This window comes from Lutjanus erythropterus, chromosome 24, assembly GCF_056507025.1.
Source record: "Lutjanus erythropterus isolate fLutEry1 chromosome 24, fLutEry1.hap2, whole genome shotgun sequence".
NCBI classification, from domain to species: domain Eukaryota; kingdom Metazoa; phylum Chordata; class Actinopteri; order Lutjaniformes; family Lutjanidae; genus Lutjanus; species Lutjanus erythropterus.
The window spans coordinates 4,218,976-4,238,832 of record NC_139340.1 but is presented as its reverse complement, the minus strand read 5'-3'; the positions used below and the strand labels follow the sequence as shown (position 1 = coordinate 4,238,832).

Sequence of the window (19,857 nt, the reverse complement as noted above, 5' to 3'; positions counted from 1 at the left end):
GGACATTAAGAAATTATGCTGCAGTTGTGGGGATTTTTCCATTAATATTTTAACCTTTAACTGTAAACTGTACCTGTCCATGTGTGTCTCCTGCTGATTTTCCTGCTTCAAACTGCAGGGCAAGGCCGAAGTCAGCTATACAGGCTGTCAGGTTATTCTTCAGCAGCACATTCTTACTCTTAATGTCCCTGGAACAGAAAAAGAAACGAGGAAAGTATAGTCAGTCTAACAGAGTGGAGAACTCCTGCAGCCAGAATCCAAGCTTGTCTCGATAAAAGCTGATAAATTCACAGATATTCTCGTACCTGTGAGCGATGGAGGGCTTGTGTCCGTCCTTGTGTCCCGGGATGTCTTCGTGGAGGTAGGCGAGGCCGCGGGCTGCTGTCTGAGCGATGTGGCAGAGCTCGTTCCACGACACCACATTAGCCTTCAGATAGTCTGTCAGCGAGCCCTGGGTGAACACGGAGAGAAAAGAGACATCGGAGGTTCAGAGCCATTTTCTATAGAGACATTTTCAAAAATGCTGGTAGGCTTTAAAGGGACATTTCACCCCACAATCAAAAATACACATTTTTTTTCTCTTACCTGCTGTACTATTTATTAATTTAAATTGGTGTGAGCTGCAGAGATGTCTGCCTTCTCTTGACTATAAAGAAAGTAAATAATTATCTGTATAATATATGAGATGCCAACACAAAATGAATAATTTGCTGCTTTTATTAAATATATTTCACAATTTGTTTATTTTTACAGCAAAATAACATGCCAACACCAAACTCCCTCAATAATTTTCTATATTTATTGAATATAATTCAATAGTTTGTTTATTCCCCCAGAGAAAAGACCTGCTGAACACATGTAGAAATGTGGCTGATGTGAAGAAAGTGACTCGACAATCATGCGAGAATAAATAACACTTAATAAGAGTATGGTGATGGCTGGATTGGTTTCCATGGTAACAGCAATGTCCCTAATGGATGGAAATTCACTAAAGCTTGTGGGTAGTATTGTATTTCACAAGGGACTCGCCAGCAATAAAAGAATTTCTTTATAGCAATGGTTGCAGCAATCAGACTTTTGCTTGATTGAACAATTCAATATTTGAATTTATGACTATGAGAGGTTGATATTTCAGTGATAAATAAAGTTTATAATCCAGACCACAGTCAAATCCGTTGGTCACCTCTGTCATTTAGCCAACATCCTGCACATTTATTGTTCACGGTGAATAACAGAGCTCTGATTAAAGCTGTTAATTTATCTCCTTGTTATTGTGCTGTTTGATCCTTGTTCTTTAATCTCCATTTATCAAGAGGAAGCTTGCTGAGCTCTTTATCAGCTTAAATTTCCAGAAGGTTTCTGTGCTATTTTACTCTGCAGGGACACATCTTTCATCAGCTGACAGCTGCCAGGAAATTCTGTCTTTGTATGCATGTTGAGCATCCTTAGATTCTGGTCACATCTGAGGACATTTATATTAAATATCGCTGTAAAGAAAAATAGAATTGGCTCTGAAGCAGAAATTTATGGCAACTGTAATGCTCAAGCTGCATCTGTTCCATCTTTCATCCTTTACGCAACATCTTTGTTCTTACATAATGTATGTCAATATTATACAAGGTCACTTCTGGTGGGACCAAAGACAGATGTAGTTGGTGGAAGGACCACTAGAGGGCAGGCAGCTCCAACAGATGGAGAAAGGATGTGATCAGTTCAATCAGCCTGCTTTTGGATAAATGCTTTCCAATGTGTGCTTACACCTCAGTTAGTTCAGTTTTTTCAGTGTTGTGTTCATTTCTGTTACATTGAGAATAAGCGAGGGGCAGATAAGGCAATTTCCCCTGTAGAGATGTTCATTAAGGGGCAGTTTGGATTTTTTGAAGTGGGGTTATATGAGGTAACTGCTGAAAAAGATTCAAATCCAGGGAGTTTCGGAGGTGCTTATATCCTCACAGCAAGCCGCTACATGCTACGGATGCTGCACATCTCAAGGCATGAAGCTGCTCAGATGCTTCAAACATGGAGGAATAAATCAGCTGTCAGGGAGACGCTGAACTCTGCAATCAGTGTTCCAGCTGTGTTACACAAGCCGAGCTTCAGCCCAAACTGACTTTGACACCTGCTCTGAAAAAATGGCAGGAAGGAAGAGCTTTTTGTCAGCTAAAGTTTCCTCTACAGTCTTGTGCTTACAAAATAATTACAGTGCATGCCTGACAAGGCACTAAACAGTGTTTCTGATATATTACTGGTAGGATGACCTTTCCTAAAACTCCTTTCAAAACAAATCTCATCAATGTTATTTCTACTTGGAGAGCTTCTACAAATCAAAAGTAGCACTTGTGAGTTAAGTGGCTTACTTAGAGTTGTATTATCGGGTTCAAGGCTCACCGCCACACCCATCACAACCTTTAATTTTTCAACCTTTTATTCACGCAGAGACGGTTTCTTTAAGCACTGATTCAAATTCGTTGCCTAGCTGGGAAATTCAAGCAAGTCAAGCGTACCACAGTCACTCCCCACTTCGTCGGTAATGACCCTCAAAACACAGAGGCACTTAAAAGCCCCGAATGCTCCAAAGACTGTGGTTGAGAGGGTGATTGAAGCGCGGCGGGGCTAACAAAGCTCGAGTCCACCTTCTCTGGATAAACAAGGCTTTAAAAAGAAAAAACAGCGTGAAGTATATTGTAATTATGGATTAGCTCTTAAGGCACCAAAGAGAATCAATACAATGTGGAGGTTTTATGCATGTTTTTCCCCCTTTTTCAATGTTTAGCTGCCACACAAACACAAACAGCTGCCACACAAACAACCTGGTTAGTAGTAGAAAATATATCAGGCGGGAAACCAGAGAATTTGTTTACACGCACGGTAAACAATGTGCAATCACCAAGTCCATGTCAGCTCTCTCACAAACTTTCTAAGGTCTTTATGTACACTTCCTATAAGTAGGCATTTCCCCAGACTTCCTTAGTTCACAGTGTACCTGTCTAATGTCTCTGTCAGTTGCAGAAGTGTTGAGTTAAAGCTACCGTAGTTTAGCAGGTTTAAACCAAGTTTAGAAGCTTATTTAATCAAATTTTAGACTTTTTCAAGTCAGTGAATTAGCCTGACTCACATGTACTGTTTAGGTGAAGAGGATGCAGGAGGAATCAAAAACCTTCAGCACACATACTTCATGTTATAAAACAAAGAATGAATCAATAAATAAAAGAATAAATCTGGCAGTTTGCTGGTGGTATAGAACTCCATCCTGGTCAGAATACTGTACCTTGTCGTGGTAGGCGGTGATGAGCCACAGCTCCAGGTCCAGGTTGTTGTTCCTCTTCTCCACGCCGATGAAGTGGAGGATGTTGTCGTGCTTCATGCCGCTCACGCTGTAGATCTCATACTCGTTCTGCCAAGACAGCTTGTCCTGGACGAGAGCAGAGAGACGGATACAGATGTTATCGCTATTATCAGAGCCACACACAATCAACATAGATATCAAATATAGCTTACAGAAGCCAGGTTGTGACAATTAGTGTTAGAAATGATTAAATATAACATTAAGTGTGAAATAAGTATTGGAACGAGGAAACCTAGTCTGTGGCTGAATCATGTATGGGCAATCTGCTCTGTGGATGATGTAAATCATCATTATCATGTTTAATTTCTCACGATTATAAGAAACAAAATTTCATGAAAATCAGTTCCTCCCCTCTCCAATATTTTGATGTATAGCGGTGACATACAGCGGTGGCCAATGAGGTATCTTTTGCTCCAGCTGTGAGGATACAGATGGCAAAGGTAACAAAAACAGAGATTTTTCATCTGATATCACGACCAACTTTAGTGGATCATAGCATATTGGGGACGAAATTACTCTGCAGATGCTCTGCATCAAGATGAAATAAAACTTCTCTGTGGTCGTCGTGGCCTATAAATTAGGCAAGCCTTGTTTTTAGCCAAGCATTTTGTTTTGTTGAACCATACACTTTGAGAGACTTTATATCATGATTCATCAGTGGAAATTCCCTTTGTTAGTATGAAACTGTGGTGAACACAACGCATGCACATGTACAAGAGAAGTAATAATAAATAATCTGATTTGTTACCATATTGGTTACGATCAGTCTTGTGTGTTGATCAGAGCTGTGATTAAAGGTGTGGGTCGGCTGCAGAAGATTTTCATATTTATTTCTTAAGTTTTTGAATAGCTGGTCTAGTATTAGTACCTGGATTGGGAAGATCTTCACGGCCACGTATTCGTTCAGCAGCTGCGCCTTCCACACACATCCAAAGCGCCCCCTGGCTTTCACCTCAATCAGCTGCAGCGGTTTGTGTCCCAAAACGGGGGACGGGGGCGAGGGCCCGGGATCCTGCACAGAGAAAGAGAGGGAGAGAGAGGGCAGAGGAAAGAGAAAGAAAAAAAAGAGACAGAGAGGACAGTGTTATTCTTTATTCTTTTTTTGTAGAGCATTAAAATAGCATTGGCTTACACTGAAGGTGACCGGGCTTTTGGCTCAGCAACAACGTGCCTGAGGAGCTTAGGCCAGCAGAATCACTATCATCTTCACATCTTAAATCACATCTTACAAATTACATTTATAGACTCGCTTTTATGTGATGATGCTCTCCTATAAGTCTTTTTGCCAGTGTACTGTTTTTTTTTTTTTGCCTTTTTCTTCTTCTTCTTTTATGCTGTGGTGCCTCATTCTTTTTTCATTTTTAACTTGCTTTCTTTATTTTATGGATCTGTTGTTTGCTTTATTTGATTGTTGAAGCAGTTTGGAAAGTCTGCTGCATGTTTAAGTTCAGTATTATTATTACTGTGAAGTTTTTTGGCAGTGAGGACGCAGCATACCAAGCAGGGTTTGGATTAATTCATTTTAAATTCAATTAAACCCCTCAGGGCTGCACTTGCTTGGGTTTACAGAAGCAGGACTGTAACTGGAAGGTTGCCAGTTTGAATCCAACAAGCTGCAGAGGAACAAAGCGGGGTAAGGGGGAAAGATCTGGAAACCTTGATCATGACATGAAGGAATGTGATGAAAATGGTTAAATGATGAAAACATTAGGGAGCTGTCGTGTCAAACCTGCAGCAGGTCAAACCTCATGCGTGCGCTGGTGTGTTCATGCTAATCCCGTATAAACAAAAGTGAAAGAAAGGAAGCCAAGTGTTCCAAATCTAAAGTAGGTTAAACACAGCTGGTGATCGGGATTAAAGCTGATCACTTTCACATGTGACTTCACAGAGAAGGACAGCGAGCGCAGAGAGCCACAGAGAGAGAAGGTTAAAAAGAAGCATGCAACGAGGGAGTCACATTTCCAAAAGGATAAAAGGTAGAGGAGAAAGTCTAGCACATGACTGATGGCCTTTGATGAAACCAGATATGCCACTGCAAAATCTCGTCTTTACCTCCATGCCTGTGTATTGCTGTTGCTGTCAGTAAAAAAAACAGAAAGAGCTCTCCCCCTGCAACACTGTCGATGTTCATGTTTTTACTTGAACTGAAGGCTTACAAGGTGCTTGATAAGCTGGAGCAAGTTTCAAGACCCTGAGGCCCACAGGAACCACTCAGGCAGCGTGACAATATATCAAAAGCGCTTGTCAATCCAAGCTTTGTTTTTCTAACTTCCCATAAAATGCCCTCAGTTTGTGACAAGATAGAAACACTCACGCCAGTGACTTCCCTTTGGTTGTTGTGTGAGGAGTAAAAAGGTACATTTTGGCACCCAACTGTTCTTAAAAGACAAATATTAGTGATATCCGAGCCTTCCTGCTGTGAAAAATGAGCCAAAGCGGTGCTACAGGGCCAAGCCAAAAATCATTTAACTGCACGGGTAGTAAAACAAGGAGAAGTGGCTGCAGCTTTTACCGCCTGTCCTGACAAGATTATTGTGGCTGCAGAAGCAAACTGTATATCATTCAGTAGCATTTATGGGTTTGATTTTTATCAGTTTGAAATGTTATGCCAGGTCATGATCTTTGGTCTTCAGTGCACAAAAAAGAAGATACTACTGTTTGACTGAAAATGTGTCTTCACCATTTTACACTTAAATTAATGTAAATCTTTTTGTCTGGTTCTACTAAGATAAAAAAATAAATCAGTTTACAGAGTACTAAAAATCTGTCTTCATGTTTAATGCATTATCAATGGTAGGCATTCAACAGAGAGGAGTTTCTGTTTCTCCAAATTTTCAGTCTAAATTACTCTGAACTCTGTTTCTGCTCAGTTGTCACAGTCAAACTGAACGTATCTCATTTCATTTTAGGCACAATGTCAATTTGATTGTTCAACATTCAGTTCAGCTTGTTTTGAGTCCACATCTACATCATTCTCATCATTATCTCTTTGTTCTCCTGATAACATCACAGCTACCATGATGCTAATATCCATTAGCGTGCCAGTGGGAATTCCCATTATGTGTAACCATTGAGCTAACAGATCAAGCACTAGTTATTTTGATATATAAAAAAAAACAACAATTCATGAACTGTAAAAAAAAAAGAAAAAAAAAGAGTCGCAATACTTACGAGAATCCTCCTACTAATAAGACAGTAAACATTATAGCCAATAAACATCTGCACGTTAGCATTTAGCTCATGGCACAGCTGTGTCCACATGCTGTATATTCTCACAGAGCCAGAGGGGTGACTTCAGACTCTTAGCCTTGTTAATACCTAATATTTAGAGCATTATTTGCTTCCAAAATTAACCAGTTTCTCCCCAGGGATGCTAAGGTTTCATCCAGTCCAACTCACTCTTGGTTACAGTAGTATAGCTCACTTTAATGTAGTAGCATTTCGCACTTTGTAAAAATAGAGGACAAACAATTTTCTCGTTGCCTTTATTGAAATATGGAGCAGAAAGTCCGTGTCTTTCACTCCCTGCCTTGTAGTTCAAGGGGTAATGGAAGATTTGAGTGGGAACTGGTGTGTTTACTTAAAGGTTTTTCCCACTATCACAGAGCTGCGAGGCAGACCTGCTGTCTCTACACACAGCTTTCACACCGAATGCCAGCCAAATGGCGGGGAAAATAACCCACAATGGCTCTGAGGTTGGATTACAGAGCGACCCAAACAGTCCCAAGTTGACAACTTGAAAAAACACCTTTAAAAAAACACATCTTGCTACATATAGCTTTACAGAAATGTTTGCCTACATCTGTTTACAACACTGTGTTGTATATATGAGACTTACTCTGTGGAAATTTCAATGACGTGAAACTTCTGGATTTTTTTTTTTTTTTTCGCCTGATATCACATTTCAATGACCATTTAGATAGTTAACCATCCATGCAGTAAACAAGTTAGTGCAGGACTCTTTTCTTTCTTTGTGTCTGCATTGTTTCTGGAAACTCTTGTCTGTCTTCCGGGCTTTTGGCCTGACGAGGCGGCCCGGCCCGGCCAGGCCTCCCTTGGGAGTCACCGGATCCCTTGTCCGATCACAGGGCGCCGTGGCCTCAAACGGGGGCGCATTACACTTAGTCAGCAGACCACAGGAAACAGGAAAACAGAATCTGCTGCTTCACGCCGTTCTTCCCAACCCTCAACCGTCTCCCATGGCCTAATCAGGTTACACCTTCATCTATTACATCAGAACAGGTCCTTTAGGTTTGGTTTGGCTTGTCCTGGGTTTGGGTGCTGATTAAGTATACATAGGCATAACAGAATCAAAATGCCAAGGTTGATTTTTTGACATAAAAGTACAATAGCCACTTATTCTAGACCTAAGGCTTCAAAACTGATATCTTAAGGTCATATCTTGTTGTTGATATGACCATAAAACTTGAGGTTATATCAAAAACAAAATGTTGTTGACATGACCTTAAAAAGAGCCAACCAAGAAACTTTATGCACTCTTCATATACAAAAATGGATACGTCTGTTTCAAACGATGAAACAGTCACTGCCAACATACTTTTATTCGTCCTCCATGTTAGCATGGATGTCAAGCAATGCTTCCACTAGAGGGCATCACTCAACATTTGCCCAAAAGAAGAAGAAGAGTCTAAAGTTTCTGCTACCAACAAACTTTTTCTTACCACAGTGACTGAGCAGGTGCCGCTCAAAGTGGAACAGACACTTAAACTAATAAAGGAAGTTGTCAGTGTGGGAGTAAATGTATAGTTCAGGTTACAGTGTGTCACTTGATAAATGCTGCAGCTAAGGGATTAGCTCCTAAGTAAGCCAAGAAAGGCTCACATTAAGCTAATACTAACACTAGTGTTGCACCTTTACAATGTGGGTTTGGTGTGATTGTGTCCCTTTCAGAAGCTTTGTAATCCAGCTTTTAAATTGCTGCGTCTTTTGGTGTGGGCACTTTGACAGCACTTATGTTTACCCAAAATACGGCACGATTAAAGGAAGCGACGTGCGGCTGCTCTCATCCATCCCAAGATGCCTTGGGTTGATTCTGTCGGCCAATCAGAGGCTGTGTTACCGACTACTGAAGGAGGTTGAATTAACAAACCTCTTGAGAAAGAAGCAAAAGCGGAGGGAGAGTTGCACATGGCGGTGGTCTGTGCAGCCATTAAACAAGTTGTGAGGTGTGGACGGAAAATTATTGACAACAAATTTCATTTCCAAAACTTCCGGATTTTTAAAACTTCTTCCTTGTTGGCCTGTGGTCACGCCTGACTTGAACTACTGCTACACTACCCCCATGATTTCCAGTGGTACTGCTTTTTGTTTACTTGTGTTTATCCCCAAGTTTCAGAAAACGTGCGGAAATGTGGATGAAATGAACACAGACAGAAGGCTTCCTCTGTATCTGTATCTAATGTTTAGCATGTATGAGCCTTAAGCCAGAATTTGGGTTACATTTACTGAGCTACCTACTCTATTTTACATGAGGATTTTCAGTGATGTCTGCAGCCACACTTCTACTCCACTGTGATAAATTCTGAGCCAAAGTACATTTGCCAAGGCTTATGCTCCTCTTGTACTTAAGTAATTTACACTCTCTGACTTGAAAAATGTTCCAGGTAAGTGGCAATTCTCCTACTTATGCAAAATGTATCTGCACTCGTCCTCAGTCTGCTTTTAAGATGGAAAAGCATACTGCAGTTTCAGTTCCAAATACTTTTCTGCTCTGTCTCTCCGCACGGGAAAACATGGTGAGCCATAGGTCTAAGCAGATACCATTCTGGAAACTGGGTCACATCACACACAATACGTTACATAAACATTACAGGTGGACAGTCATACAAAAAAAAGGGGGCTGCATTCGGAGCCATTTTGGCTACTTTCCACCATGCACAATACATTTTCAGCAGGGAGCACAAAAGAAATCCATCCATGCAATAAAACCCAGGCAGAACAAAAAAAAAAAAAACAACAGACAGAAATGTGCTACGAACCGAGTAAACAAGATGCTGTCGAAAAAACAAAGAGAAGAACAAAATGGTGGTCTGGGATTGAGGTGGAGAATTCATACCAAGCTCTGAACCCAAAAAACGGGGGAGAAACTAATAGTGTTTCAACTTCAATTGAACTGCTCTTACCTCCACCATAATGTGAAAGGCGTGCTTGTTGAAAAGGAACATAAGAAGCAAACAGAGAAATTATTTTCTGTCAGTTAGTGGATGATATAGAGGCAGATAAAAGGTAGGAGATGATGACTCGTCCCTGAGAGACCTTTTGTTCCCCCTCGTTCTCCAGACCAGGGCTTCCAAAGCTACAGTTTGGGACACATGATGGTCTGTCGATGGTGTTCGTAATCCCACATGGATTAGAGAAGGTGTTAATAAGCATGGCACCAAAGGCAAGATGGTACATTTTAGGAACTTAAAGCAGAGCAACTAAAAATGGATTGAAGAATATGTAAAAGGAAAATAAAATGCTCCGAGATCACAGTGGAACCAAACAAACATAAATGCAGCAGCACCCTGACAACAGATGCATGAGACTGTTCCAAAGTACCCACAAAAAGACGAGGAAGGAAGGAAAGTCCCTCAGCTGAGGAGATTAACGCAGAGCTCAGACTGTATCAAATCAGACATGAAAAATATCTCGTTCCCAACAAGGGCTGGGAAATGTTTTGGCTTTTCAGTACCAAGACCAAAACAAGACATTTTTTGATATTGTACTTTGAGAAATATAGAGAAGTTTTCTCTGCAAATCCAAAGGGGATATTTAAAACACAAAGAACCAGACAAGAAGTTCATCTAAATAAAATGATGTAAGACTGGCAGAGTTATTCCTATGTACCCAGGTCCCTATGTTTTTAAGTTCCTACATTCCCCAGCTCTAATACGTGCGGTCCTGTTCCAGGGTCCTATGTTGCCAAGGCCCTGTGTTTCTAGGGTCCCATGTTTCTTAAGGACACATTATGTGTTCTCCCAACCCAAGGTCTTATGTTCCCCAGCTCTACATATGTGCTCTCCCATCCTAGGGTACTATGTTCCCAAGACCCTATGTCCCCAAGATCAAATGCTCCCCAAGTATAGATTATGTGTTCTCCCATACCAGGACCTTCCCAGTTCTACATGTTCTCTCCCTGTCAATGATCCAGTGTTCCCAAGGCCATATGCTCCCCAGTTTTACATATGTGCTCTCGCAGCCCACAGTCTTATGTTCCCAAGGTCTTATATTCTCAAAGTCTTATGTACCTAAGGTCCTCTGTTCCCTATCTTTACATATGTGCTCTCCCAGGCCAGGATTTTAAGTTCTCAGGGCCCTATGTTCCTAAACTCTACATGTGCTGTCCCATGTTCCCAAGGTCCTATGTACCTAAGGTCCTATGTTCCTAAGGCTCTATGTATTAAAATTCCTATGGTCCTAAGGCCCTTTGTTCTGAGGGTCCTATGTTCACCAGCTCTACACGTGTTCTCCCAAGCCAGGGTCTTATGATGCCAGGGTCTAATGTTCCCAAGGTCCTATGTTGCCGGGTTTGCATGTTCCCCTGCTCTATATAGCACAGGGGTTAGCATAGACAATGAAAACATAGAATATAGGGAACATGGGACCCTGGGAACATAGCACGCTTGCAAATTAGCAATGTATTATTTTATCTAAGGAACACTGAATAAGTGGAAAGTGGTTTCGGTACATTTTGGTCGATACTGAAAAAGTTTTTAAGTTTGATACACAGCCATATGGAAGACAAATGAATGTCAGTTGAAGAAAGCAAATTAAAATCAGTCACAGAGGCGATTTAAAGCATAGCACTGAATGTAAAAAACAAACAAACTCAAACACCAAAAAAAAGGTATTTTTCAATCTGCTCACAGTTTGCTCTATAATGAACAGATTTAATTTGCATTTCACATGTGAATAACAGCTGCAGTTTTACAGAAAAACACTAATTTAAAAATGTGCCAAAATCATATTTAGAGTAAGCAAAATGTTGAAAAAGGCCTGGTTGGATTTTCAGGATATTTGTCCACTGGCACTTTAGGAGTCCTTTGGAAAGCTGCACCCAGACAAACAAGATGTAAGTAGCTCCATAATAAAGCAATTGATGAGATTTTGGTCAGAATCAATCTGTGAGATGGATAGAGATAAGAAAATAGGGTCCAGGTCGAAAAATGGCCAGACTTATGTTTAAGTGCTCCAGGCCTCTCCGTGTGAAAGCTGTGGGTCTGTGTACTCAGACAGAATCAATTCCAGTTTGCCTCCACTTCGCGCTGTGGTGTGAATAATGGAGGCTTGGTGGCAAATATGCAGTCCATGATGGACCACAATTATAACATAATGACAGTGAGCAATAAAGTGACTTTGCTGCATGTAATTTTCTGCTTTTCAAGCTTTTCCGCTTTTTTTAAAAGGGATGTAGAGCAAGTATGTGTGCAAGAAATTCAAACATGCCTTTTTCATGTGATAAATCCATCTTCTATTTTATGAACTCCACTCACCTCCAGCCTGGCCAAATGTAAAGCTGACAACTACATGTGAAAGTACAGCAGGGGCTCTTTGCACTGGGTTGGTTTTCTTTCTTTATTTGTCGTGTAATTAGAGAACAGAGCCGTGATAATGAATCCATTAATGATCATTAAGTGGGAACAATTACTACTGCATCATGAAGACTGCATGTGTCATTACCTTGCTGAAAAGAAAATAATGGCAGAAACTCGAGGTCTTTCTTCATTAAATGTCTACAAACTCCTCTGCACAGAAAGATGTGACTGAATTCAACTGAGAAAATGTGCAAGACTGGCAGTGACTGTTTTATTTGTATGTTTCTAAATTTACATTTGTAATTATGTATAAGTATTTATCTTTATGTTGTTTGAATTTCACAGTCCTTCAGATAATTTCCACAATGCCAAAACAACCTGCATTAAGAAATCCAAGGTTCAGCGCCATAATATAATGAAAACATAAAGAAAAACTATGAATAGAAGTGAAGGAAATCAATCAAAAATCTGCACTGTGTTTATGTTACGTCTTTGTCTGTTGCTCCGTCCAGACCGCAGCTGCTTGTTTACGATCTAATCACATTCCTTTTAATTAGAGATTTAGATTAAATGCGGGCAGTGTGATGCAGAGCTTGACCCATTTTAAAAGACGTAGCATTGTTGCTGGCACGTGGATGGGGGAAAAAATGGTTTATCACCTCCAACACCGATGATGAACTACTATAATGACTCCCCATACACTCAGGCTGCTTTAAAATCTATCCAGCAACAGGTGAGGGCAATTTGTTACTGTCACATTAAAAATACATGAGTAAGTACAGAGCATTATGCGCTGATGAATGCAGTACAGTATAGAAACAAGAATGATGAAGCATAAATGACATTACTCTCTACTTAACTGGGGCCTTTTTTGGACTAAATCTATAAAATATCTTCAGTTTTTGAAGTTGCATCACGTGGCTGAAAGTTGATATGAAACATGATGACACACGCTGTTGTGCAACTGATGCCTCTTTAGAAATACAGACAAATTATTCAAATTCATTTCAGTTTCAAGCATTTTAGCAGTGCATTGCAAAGAGCTAAGTGCCTTGGGACAATACTTGCATTGACGATGACTTAAAGGGATAGTTCAGGTTTTTTGAAGGGGAACTATATCTATATTATTTTATCCATAGTCAGTGCATTACGTACAGTAGGTAACGGTCAACACGCCTCCAGTTTGGGACAGCAGCAAAACAAATTTTAGACACTTAAAAAAAGAGTCCCAGAATAACAAAATTTAATTGAACATGATGACACAGAACTGTGTGTACACAAGAGTAATAGTTGTCGTGGTTACTGTTTTCCTGTAAGTTTGGCTTTGTACTTCCTCCAGTGTGAGCAACATAATTTTTTCCCCAAAACACACTTAAAAGCAAAACTTAAATGAAGACAACTTTACTAATGTCAAGTCTTAAGTATTTAGAATATTTTCACCACTTTACCGTGCTGTTAAACAGAATTTTCTGATGGCAAACTGCTGCTAAATAAGCCAAAGATCACTCTCTCCAAACCAACCAAAATCCATTAGGAAAATCAGTAATTTTACCGCACAGAACATGGGAGTTGCTCATCTACAGCTGCTTTATGCTGCGTTAGTTAGTTTGTCTTATTGTGTGACTTTGGTGTTTTAAAGGGTTAATTTGGATTCATTAGAGTCGCACAATAACTCAAACAAACTAACCGATCCAGGCAGCGGCAGACCAGCAACTCCCATGTTCTGTGAGATAAAATTATTGTTTTTGCCAATGGAGTTTGGTGGCTTTGGAAACAGCAATATAACTTAAGATTCCTGCCAGAAAAGTCTGTCTGACGAGTCAAACAGTGAAAATATTCTAAATATAGAACACACTTAAACTTATGTAGATGTTTTTTAGGGTGGACCTTTCCTAAGTGGCTAAAATGTGTTTGCTAGCTTCCTACACCTGTACTCCAGGCGCTGGATAAGTGCCTCATACAAGCACAGTTTGTGAAACATACTTGTTTGTTTTCTCGCCAAGAGTTAGATGAGAAGATCGATTACCACTCATACTTCAGTGTGGGATTACTTCTGATTTCATGCCGTAAGTCAGTTTTAACAGTGGGCAGATGTCTTTTTGTCCAGAGAAAGTCCTGATATGCTTTCTTATATATAAAAATATATGTGATTTCATCAGGCAGATGTTTGCACGGCCTTGTTCGGTAACCTGAAGAGACGGGGGGAGACGGGGGGTTTGCGGTGTGTTTTTTACTCTCAGCAGTGCAAGAACTGCCAGAAGCTGTCCTCGGTGACTTTGCGAGAGTGAGCTGTTTGAGTGATTGTTGGAGTAACCTCTGCTTTTTTTTTTTTTTAATACAGCCTGTGGTGCAACACAAAAACACATTCTTCAACAACAACAACTGAAAAAAACAGATAGATAGAAATCCCTCTACATCTCCCCTCCTACTGCATCCATCTCTCTCCTCTTGATTGGCTTCCTCCATCTTCTATATTGAAAAACCCGATTTAATCAATTACAAAACGAGCTATGGCCGCCTGAACAATTTTATGTGCATCAGATTGCGTTTGTTTTAGCCTCCTCCAAGGTTTTACTGCATCAGCTCCTTCCAGAAAAGCATACGAGCCGACTTTAAAACACATTCCTGTACGAGTGACCTCCTTTCCCTCTCCTGTCCTTGTACACCTACTCATTCATGCACTGATACACATACGCACACACACGATTATACACATCCGGCATGACTTCATTTGTTCCATCCTGGCTATTTCATTTTCTTCCCCTCGTGATTTTATGAATATTTTAGCTGTTTGTTTTTTTCCACTGTGTCATCATTAGTTATCTGATCCACTCTTTGTCTTCGGTCATGATCTTGTTTTGTTTTATGTTGTTTATTTATTCATTTATCTGTTTTCCAGGTACGACGTTTCATAAGCCTCTTAGCAGTTGTTGTTTTTCCACGCCACATTAGCATATTCGTCTCCTGATTGTATTGTGTCACTGTCTTTTTATCTCTTCCCTGCTCTGCTTTAGCGCTGTGCAAATACAATAACTAAGTTGAGAGAATAGCATGTCTCTCTTCACTCCCTCCCCCGCACTCCCCACCCACCCACCCACCACCACCATCCTCTGAGGCAGAGCTGCGAGCGTCTCTGTGTTTAGTTTTGTTTGCCTATATAAAGCCTCATCAATAATGCAGAGGCCCCTGACTCCTCTTCCATATGGTGGAGGCTCTGCATGGGTTTTCTTTTTCCCCTGCTGCTGAGCAGCAGAGAATATAGCTCTGCTGCTGCTGCTGTCGGGTTAAAACCGCCTCAGAATCATAAAAACATAAATGAATCAGGGGAAAAAAAACAACCTCATTCTCAGCCGAACAAGAAAGGAGATTTGGGGAATGTTTAAAAGGTGATGAAACCGACCGATTCAGGCGGAGACATGAAAATCATCAAAAGTATAGAACAAAGCTGCGCTGGAAAAAACATGTCAGAATAGGAAAAGCACTTTCAAGGTACCTAAACCTAAAACTCTTGAGGCCTGTATCATCACATCACATACATATATATATATATATATGCATTTGTCTGTGTTCATTTTACAACTACAAGTTGGACACTGTGTAAGACGCTAATGAAAACAGAAGTCATTAATTTTAAATCTTCAGTATAGGGCTTAGAGGTGTTGCAGTTTCATAATTAAATCGACAAACGATTGGAATGAGCTTTCAATTTCAAGAATCTGAAGAATCCTGCAGACTTATGGTAACCGGTGCGTGTCTGAAGAAAAAAAACATAGCTCTGCTGCTGCAACTGTTGGGTTAAAATCACCTCAGAAACACAAAAAAATAAATGAATCGAGGAAAAAAAACAAAAAAACAGCCTTATTCTCAGCCGTACAAAATCATCAAAAGTGCAGAAGTAAGCAGCGATGAAGAAAGCGTGTCAGAATAGGAAAAGCACTTTTAAGGTACCTTCTCCCTGTGGCTTTAACAAAAATATATGGAACTTTTTACATTTTAATTTTGATTTATCCTGATTCTTACACTCTCCAAACGCAAAAATGTGCAGCCTCCATACCGGATAAAAAATATTTTAATATTTCAGAAAGTAATTTGCGTGTCAGCTTGCATTTACAGCGCAGTGCCTTTTCCTCAAAATTTTAAGTTGGCTATGGATGCAAAATCCAAAAAGAAAAAAAAAGCCTGTGAGGAAAATAGAGAATTTAATAGCTGTGGCTCCTGGCAGAATTTTTGGTTATTTTTTGGCCAAAAAAAGATTAAAGGTAGCAACTTCTGGAATAAACTATTAATAAGTTAATCACGGAAATAATTGGCAGATTAATCAATAAGCCCTAATTTAATGCTTGCTAACTTCCAGAGTAAAGGATCAACAGACGAGTTATCTAGTAACGGCTGACAAGTATGCCAACAGGGTCATTTCATTCTAATATTTAAAGATTTACATGAGTGAATGTGACTAAATGAGAAACCAGATTATATTGAAAAGCAAGCATCAAGGGGCATACTCAAATTCAAGCACATTCTTAACCTTGAAAACATAAGTGTTAAAATGAAACACTTTCCAAACTTTTCAACCTTTTGTAAGAACCCTGTATGAGAAGAAGAAACGGTTGTGTGAATAAGCGAGGAGCAATGAAAGGTGAACGAGGACACAATCATATGTGGGTCAAAACACTATTTTACCAACAATTATTCTAACCTGAGCGGCACAATGTGCACTTAAAATGTAAAGATTTTAAAGATTCATTTGAGCACTTTTGTGCAATTACAAGCCTAACTGACATAAAATGAAGCGCCCCAATTACAGTCATCTCCTGATGCTCGATTCTGGTGCATTAAAAGCAAATCTGAGAAGTGTTTGCTCAGAAAGAGACTCGAGGAAGGAGAAAATGGACAGAACCAGGACTCCTCTTATCCTTCTGTACAACTTTGAAAGAAGAAACTGAAAAAAGCAATTATACCAACGCAAACTCTCCGCACAGTGTGTCTGTTCTGGCTGACCGTAGCTCTGTCCCTCTGCTGCACGGGGCAGGAAAGGCCAAGGCTGTTTCAGCCCACTGAGAAACTAGATCAGCGGTGAAGTTGAAGGTTGGTTAAATAGAGAAGGCAGAACGCAGTGTCTTTACTGTTTCATGCTGCAAACTTCAAACAAAACAAGGGTTTTCTTTTTACAGGAGCAACTAATGAGCATTGACTCATGCAGCGAAGAAATACCAACAAAACTGAAAAAAAAAAGTAAAGAGTAGTCCTCTGAAAGACATTTCTACCAGCTGAACCTCACCTTTTCTCCTCTCTGTCTGTTTCATGTTGCTGCATCTTTTAGGTTGTTTTTGTCTTGTTATGTCTGTTGTGCAAGATACGCACTGATGGATACACCAAAGAATCGTCTTTTCTATGTGTTACTGTCCCGTCCATTTAGGTTGAAATATATTTTAATGTTTGGAAGGTGGTGCACAACAATGCAAAAAAGAAGAAGAAAACAAAATATATATAATTCTCATCAAATTAGGACTGGACCCAACAATCACTTTTTAAAACAATATAACAATTATAACTTCTAGCACCTAATTTATCAAATTACTCTACACATTATTTTTTATTTCATCGATTACCCAAAAAACATATCAATATTTTATTCAATCATAATCACTGTCAAACATATTTTTGCATCGGTGTGGTGCAAGGAAAATAAATATTTCTCACTCAGACATGTCTGTTTATGTAAACAGAAAAAATTAAACGGCCAAATAACATTAAATGATGCATGGTGTAACATTACTTTAATAGCAGCGGTGCAGAAATGATTCTGTAAGTTAACACTTTATAGTAAGGTGCTTGCAGAAAGCATTACTTAAAATGTACTAAGGTCCTTATAAGAGGATAATAAAGACATGATTAACCGTTAACAAGTCCATAATAAAGGATTAAATAACCTTAATAGGCATTGTTCATGCTTTCAAGATTTGGTAAATCCCAAAATACACAGTTAACTCTCAATAAATGCATAATTAAGTATGAAGAACTCTTAGTAAAGCAACAACAAAAACTTAGGAAAGGTTTAACAATTCAATAATAGTTAAGTAATCTAATAATCTTACAATTAATGTTTATTATGCTATTATTAACACTGATACAGTATTATTAACACATATTAATGTTAATAAGCATCTTTGCCTAGTTACCTATTAAATAATGCTTCTTACAAGCATCTTAAAATAAAGTGTTAACTTTAGAATCACGTTCCACCTGTTGATAACCCTAATATATGGTGCTTGGGTGGTGAATTCATGTTTTGACCAAAAAATAAAGTAACAACCCCTTTTTTGAGAATATAAGGAGTAGAAAGAACAGATGTTTGTGTTAAAACTTAGGGAGCTAAAGTAAAAAGTTGTCAGAAAAATAAATATTTAGCTATAGTACAGAAACATGAAAATGCTTCTTAAGCGCAGTAACATAGTATTCGTTACTTCCCACCTCTGATTAAGTTTTTGTGTTTTCATTGACAGCAGGGAAAAAATCATTTGCCACACAGAAATGGATGCGTTTTACATTTCCCCTTTGTTTGCAATTAACAGATGAAGTGGGACGCCCCAGCTGATCAGACAAAAAGAGAAACTCTAACTGCATCCCACAGCAACTTCGAAGAAAGAGGACACCGGCGTCTCTGCCACACGGTTTGATTGACAGGTGACCTCTGGAAATGCTCTGCAGCAACGTACCAAACACACACACACACACAAAAAGTTCTCATTTTCACACTCTGATTATAAAGACTTACGTGTGTGGGGACGAGGGCGGCTGGGTAGGCCAGTTTGTGATGCCGCCACATCCAGAAGGAGAAGAGGACGACGGCGGCCAGGCCGATGATGGGGACCAGGGAGTAAAGTAGAGTGCTGAAGAGCTGGGGCTTCTGGGAAAATGGGTTGGAGGTGGCTGTAGGCAGAGAGAGTGGAAAGAGAAAGAAAAATGAACAAGATGAGGCTTTTTAATTGGCTTATTTTATCTTCATAGAAGCAAAAATAAAGCAATGACATTCAACCCCAATTCCATAAACGTTGGAACATTGTGATAAACGTAAATAAAAACGGAATGCAATGAGTCGCAAAAATCTTTTGTCTTTTATTCAACTACATCCGCTTCAAAGACAATACATTTAATATTAAAACTGATAAACTTTTTTTTGTAAATATACACTCATTATGACTAATGATTCTGAATCTAATGAAAATAATCATTAGTAGCTAAACCTAAACCATGATACTCACATCTAAATTACTATAAATATAAGTACAATTTCCTTTACATTACCCACAGTAATCGATGTATATTGTCACTTTGTTTATTTTACCAGCTGTTGATGTTAAATTTGCTTATGATTATTTAATGCTCACTAATTTCCACAGTAAGGCATCAACAGAGGTATTTTCAGAGTTTATTTAAATTCAAGCATACTGCTAACCTTGAAAACAAACGAACTGCAAGGAGTTTTTTTTAACTGCTTATGAAACTGTCTTTTTTGGAACATGTTGCAGTCGAGTTTATCAGGTTCAACTTCTCATGTCTTTGTCTTTGTACTGTATTCAGTAGAAGTTTTTGCAAATCATTGTATTCTCTTTTTATTTACATTTTACACAGCATCCCAACTTTTTGGGAATCAGAAATCTAAGTACTGAACTCTCTAATTTTCTTTTAATTTAAATAGAATCAGACAAAAAGATTTTGTACACATTATATGTAAAATGGCAAAACCTCTCTGCGTCTGAAGCTCTTAACAGTGTTTTTATGTGCAGGGAAAATCAAAGTTTGTGACCAGGCATAACATTTCAACTCGATGAAAATCAAACCCATAAATGCTACTAAGTGATAAACAGTTTGCTTCTGTTTCACACAATGTCTGAACTTTTTTGGAGTTGGGGTTGTATCAAAAATTACAGTTATTTTCAAGGAGAAAGCAGAGAGGAAAGAAAACAGGAAGCC

At 39.2% G+C, this 19,857-nt stretch overlaps 1 protein-coding gene across 1 annotated transcript in view; it reads right to left on the bottom strand.

Annotated features, from left to right (window-relative positions):
- LOC146304526 (activin receptor type-2A) overlaps positions 1–19,857 on the bottom strand; it is a 59,213-nt gene that overhangs the window by 3,540 nt on the left and 35,816 nt on the right. Inside the window, exons 4-8 of the mRNA XM_084713294.1 lie at positions 18,659–18,813; positions 4,215–4,358; positions 3,269–3,412; positions 306–451; positions 74–188 (exon numbers count right to left, since the gene is read on the bottom strand). Coding sequence (XP_084569420.1) covers positions 74–188; positions 306–451; positions 3,269–3,412; positions 4,215–4,358; positions 18,659–18,813 — 704 coding nt within the window. The remainder of the gene's footprint in view (positions 1–73; positions 189–305; positions 452–3,268; positions 3,413–4,214; positions 4,359–18,658; positions 18,814–19,857) is intronic.